Source organism: Nanorana parkeri, unplaced genomic scaffold (assembly GCF_000935625.1).
Source record: "Nanorana parkeri isolate BGI_ZX_2015 unplaced genomic scaffold, ASM93562v1 scaffold1280, whole genome shotgun sequence".
NCBI classification, from domain to species: domain Eukaryota; kingdom Metazoa; phylum Chordata; class Amphibia; order Anura; family Dicroglossidae; genus Nanorana; species Nanorana parkeri.
The window spans coordinates 252,902-258,682 of NW_017307548.1; the positions used below are offsets into that span (position 1 = coordinate 252,902).

Consider the following 5,781-nt stretch of genomic DNA (forward strand, 5'->3'; position numbering starts at 1 on the left):
GGCCTCTCCAGCGAGAATGCGGCCTTCGTCCGGTACCCAGCCCGAGCCGTCCAATCAGGAAGCCGGGCGTCGTCTAATGACGCGACGCCCTGCTTTCTGATTGGCCGGGAAGCTGGCTTCATGCTCCCTCGTCATCTCATGACAAGAGAGCATGGAGCCGGCCTCCCGACCAATCAGTAAGCAGGGCGTCGTCCAGTCATTACACGGCGCCCGGCTTCCTGATTGGCCGGCTAGACGGCTCCGGCTGGGTAGCGGACGAAGACCGCGTTCTCGCTGGAGAGGCCCCGGGGGATGACAGGCTGCACATACGAAAGTAAGAGGGGACTTTTTTGTTAATCGGGAAGCTGGGTGGCGACTCTTTACACGCCACCTGGCTTCCTGAATGGGACTTCCGTTACTCGGTAATTGGTATCGGCGAGTACCGGGAAAAAATTATCGGTACTCGGTACCAAAATACTGGTATCGGTGTATCCCTAGCTGTAACTATTCTAAACCTTGTGACATTCACTGCCACGTTAGACAGGAAGGTAACAGAGTTAAAAATGTGGTTGCCCTCAAAGAGGCCAGGATTTTTAGTTCTTCCTAGACCAGCTTCACACATTACAAATCCCTTTGCAGTTCCCATATATGAGGCTGTACATTTAGCTGCTGTCCTACAGTTAGGCTTTAATGTGTTTCTGATACAGATTTAGAGACGGGTCAGTCATGTTCCAGGGAGCAGAGATGAAATTCTGTATAGAAATTGTAGTTTCAGAAGACAAAGGCTTGAAGAAGCCACATGGTATAGGTGCTGGTTCCATTGCTGTCATCCCTGGTCCTTGTGCATTAAGTGAGTCAATGCCCTGGAACATGTGCGAGGAAGAGAGCTCAGACTAATGACAAATCACTGTAACTTACACTATATGGCCAAAAGTATGTGGGCCCCTAACCATCTCATCTATATGAGCTTGCTGGACATCCTATTCCAAACCATGGCCATTAATATGGAGTTGCCAAATCCTGTACCCAACCCCTCCCCGTCACTTCCTTGCAGCTCCAATCTTCTAGTAGCCCTCATCAACTCTGCCTCTTACCAGGTACCCGACAATCCTATTCCAAAATCCTGGCCATTAATACAAAGTTGGCTCCCCATTTGGGACTATAACAGACTTCACACTTCTGGTTGTTCCAATTCATCCCACAGGTGTTCAGTAGGGTTGATGTCAGGACTGTGCTCAGACCACACGTGCCCTTCCACTCCTCAAAGCATGTCTTTATGGAGCTGAATTTGTACACAGGGCACCGTAATGCTGGGACAGAGAAGGACCTTCATCAAACTTACCACAATGTTGGAGGAGCACAATTGTCTAAAATGTCTTTGTATGATGAAGTATTGACAGAACCCTTCACTGGAAACACCTGAACTTGTCCACCAACTCTTGGCCATGTAGGTAGGTGGGATGGTCAGGTGTCGGCCAACTCTTGGCCATATGGGTAGGTGTGATGGTCAGGTGTCAGCCAACTCTTGGCCATATGGGTAGGTGTGATGGTCAGGTGTCTGCCAACTCTTGGCCATGTAGGTAGGTGTGATGGTCAGGTGTCGGCCAACTCTTGGCCATATGGGTAGGTGTGATGGTCAGGTGTCGGCCAACTCTTGGCCATGTAGGTAGGTGTGATGGTCAGGTGTCGGCCAACTCTTGGCCATGTAGGTAGGGGTGATGGTCAGGTGTCGGCCAACTCTTGGCCATATGGGTAGGTGTGATGGTCAGGTGTCGGCCAACTCTTGGCCATATGGGTAGGTGTGATGGTCAGGTGTCGGCCAACTCTTGGCCATATGGGTAGGTGTGATGGTCAGGTGTCGGCCAATTGTTGACCATCTAGTGTAGCTGAGGGACTTCCTGTATTTCTATTTATTTACAGATTCCCTTCATAGCGGCAGATTTCTGGTAGTGTTCATTATGGAGAGGTTGCTGATCTTATGTGTCATGGGACTATGCCTGGGAATCCATTTCTTCCAACTCTAATGGACCTGCTTCTCTTTCCTTCTTCCAGACAACTACTACTTCAAGCCCATTGCAAGCAGATAAAAGAGGTGTCGTCCCTGTGCTGCCAGGAGGAGGCGCTGCTGAGCTGTGTTTCTACCTCTGTAAGTGCATTGCAGGGGGTTTGTATTTTTAAAGGGGACCTGTCACAAAAACAGCATGGAGACATATTTCAGAGGGAAAGGATGCCGTCAGTGGACTACCAATGTTGAGCAGCAAATATTACAGCTCTGCCAAAGTCAGACATCCCAGCACTTCACCTTTGTTGGTACTGCATTACAGGAGAAAGGGCCATGACTTCTCACTTGCTGTGTACGTCTGACCCTTCCCCTCCCCCCCTTTTGGCTCTAAGCTTAAGAAGTGCCATAGAGCATGGTAATGCAGAACTCGCAGCCCATTCAAAGATGTAATTAAAAAGAACAATCACCATTAATACAGAGCTGTTCCCATTAGTTCCTCTTTTCTGCCACTAGAGGTCCTCAGCCTTCCAGGTTGAATGACAGCCAGGATCATTCAACCTGCTCCCTTTGACCCCAGGCTGTCATGAACCCGCCCCAGCAGTGTGATGAGCTCACCTCTCTGCTCTCTTCTTCTCTCAATTTTTATATCTGCCTGGAGTTAGCAGTATATTAAAATAGAGAAATGATCACATTGCAACAATGACGTATATGTAATATAATTCTTTTGCAGGATTTTCTGGACTATGTGAAGAAGTTGGAGGAGATTCTGCTGCAGAAGTCCAAACACATCGAGAACCTCAGAGCCCAATTACAGGCGTTCCTGGATCTCCCCCCCACAGAGCCGTCCTCGCCCCTGGACCTCCATGAGCAGGATGAGGCCGAGCGCCTCGGCGTCTCATAATGTGCAATAAACTGACATCCCAAAAGGCCTTCCTAGAACTCGGCTGCCTCATCTTCAGCGAAAAGCAACCCCTTCCATTTTTACTTTTGGAGTGCAGCCCCCCTGGCGAAGAAGCGATTCATTGGGTGGCTGTAACCGAGAGCGATATGATGTCATATGACTGGCGATTTCATAATCCTGATCAAACAGTATGGTGTGTTTTCGGGTGACCTGTCCCATTAGTTGGTCTAACACAGGCAGAACATGGCAAGTCGGCTGTGTGGTCTGATTGATTTTGTGTATTACTGTCAATGCCTTTTTCATGCCGGGGGGGGCGGGCGGCATGAAAATACTGCTGGAGTGATTGAAGAGCTCCCCTCCTTAAAGCTGAACTCCTGTGTTGTCACAGGCTGACTATGGAACCGCAGGCACGCCATGCATTGGAGCAGCATTCTGTAGGTCCCGCGGTTAGGTGCAAGGACCCGACCTGAAAATGCCGACACAGTTCTCCTGCCATGGTCAGAAAAGAACAGGAAGGCATGGGTTGTGGAGGGCACTGGCAAGATCATCCGGGGTTTCACACATACATTACCCTCTTGCCAACCTCATGCTGGTGAAAGGTGGGCTTTCAGGCCAGGCTGTTGTATATAAGTGTCCATTGATCTGTGCTTTGCACTTGCAGCACTGTAACTGACCGCGGTCACTGTTCAGAAATGGGAGCCTAGGGGGAAGCGCTACTAATCATGTGATCAGTGACATAGGTGATCACATGATTGGGAAAGCAACCCCGACTCCTGGTGTTGCATACCAGTTAAATTGCAAGCTTTTAATTAACCCCTTTTATCTAATGTGAGGGGTACGGAGATCCATTCCTAATGTGAGGGGTACGGAGATCCATTCCTTATGTGAGGGGTACGGAGATCCATTCCTTATGTGAGGGGTACGGAGATCCATTCCTTATGTGGGGGGTACGGAGATCCATTCCTTAAAGTTAATAATTTTACCTTTTACATACATTTTAAGGGCTTATGTACACAGGGGCAAGAAATGCACATCGACTGCAGTATAGGAGCTTCCCGTTGAGGGTAGATGACAGTATAGAGCCTGTGTTTTACCCGTGTGGCCTGCAATCCAAACCCACTTCAATTGCAGCTACACAGTGGTGACCGTGTCCTGTTTAGATACCGATAGGGAGAGCTAACACAGGAGGACTGGGCATATACACAGTGGTGGCCGTGTCCTCTATGGAAGCCTATAGGGAATGCAAACACAGGAGGACTGGGCATATACACAGTGGGGGCCGTGTCCTCTATGGAAGCCTATAGGGAATGCAAACACAGGAGGACTGGGCATATACACAGTGGGGGCCGTGTCCTCTATGGAAGCCTATAGGGAATGCAAACACAGGAGGACTGGGCATATACACAGTGGGGGCCGTGTCCTCTATGGAAGCCTATAGGGAATGCAAACACAGGAGGACTGGGCATATACACAGTGGGGGCCGTGTCCTCTATGGAAGCCTATAGGGAATGCAAACACAGGAGGACTGGGCATATACACAGTGGGGGCCGTGTCCTCTATGGAAGCCTATAGGGAATGCAAACACAGGAGGACTGGGCATATACACAGTGGGGGCCGTGTCCTCTATGGAAGCCTATAGGGAATGCAAACACAGGAGGACTGGGCATATACACAGTGGGGGCCGTGTCCTCTATGGAAGCCTATAGGGAATGCAAACACAGGAGGACTGGGCATATACACAGTGGGGGCCGTGTCCTCTATGGAAGCCTATAGGGAATGCAAACACAGGAGGACTGGGCATATACACAGTGGGGGCCGTGTCCTCTATGGAAGCCTATAGGGAATGCAAACACAGGAGGACTGGGCATATACACAGTGGGGGCCGTGTCCTCTATGGAAGCCTATAGGGAATGCAAACACAGGAGGACTGGGCATATACACAGTGGGGGCCGTGTCCTCTATGGAAGCCTATAGGGAATGCAAACACAGGAGGACTGGGCATATACACAGTGGGGGCCGTGTCCTCTATGGAAGCCTATAGGGAATGCAAACACAGGAGGACTGGGCATATACACAGTGGGGGCCGTGTCCTCTATGGAAGCCTATAGGGAATGCAAACACAGGAGGACTGGGCATATACACAGTGGGGGCCGTGTCCTCTATGGAAGCCTATAGGGAATGCAAACACAGGAGGACTGGGCATATACACAGTGGGGGCCGTGTCCTCTATGGAAGCCTATAGGGAATGCAAACACAGGAGGACTGGGCATATACACAGTGGTGGCCGTGTCCTCTATGGAAGCCTATAGGGAGAGCTAACACAGGGGAACAGGGAGGGTAGACAAGGGCGGCCATGTCTTCCATCCCTGATTTCTCCTTTACTTTCCTTGCTTGTTGCTCTGCCAAATTCCCTCCACCCCAATGCCTCTAGAAGACTTTCTGGCTGACCGACAGGAAGTATCCCACAGCATTTCCTGTCTGCTCCTCCTATGGTTCTCCAATCTACAGGGGTGACACAAGGATGAGCCGGATGCCACAAGTGGGCAATACCAATGCTGGAAAAAAAAAGTGTCCCACCTCTCAACACCCACCCACATTGATTGACATCCACATTACATTACTCCTCGCCTTACTCTAGCCCCATCTTATTTTGGACACATCAAGGGTGTAAGCAGCAGCGCTTGCGACCCCCAAATGAGGAAGAGTGTTATGCCCATTGCAGCCAAAGGAGTTGTGGGACTTGTGGTTCAGTACGTGTCCTGATGATGCCATCACTAGGGAAAGAGGAGGAAGGAAGCGATCAGATCGGTCATGTGACCAAGCTTTTAACATTGAAAAATAGGTAATTTAAAAAGTATTTTAAAGTTAATATTTAATGTCCGGTGACCGGGGGGGGGGA

The 5,781-nt window shown here is 50.0% G+C and overlaps 1 protein-coding gene across 1 annotated transcript in view; it reads left to right on the forward strand.

The window, feature by feature from the left end:
- The window catches only part of KIF24 (kinesin family member 24), a 19,218-nt gene extending 16,336 nt beyond the window's left edge, over positions 1–2,882 (forward strand). The window contains exons 11-12 of the mRNA XM_018569043.1: positions 2,032–2,125; positions 2,712–2,882. Of these exons, the coding sequence (XP_018424545.1) occupies positions 2,032–2,125; positions 2,712–2,882 (265 nt within the window). The remainder of the gene's footprint in view (positions 1–2,031; positions 2,126–2,711) is intronic.
- Positions 2,883–5,781: the final 2,899 nt, after the last annotated feature.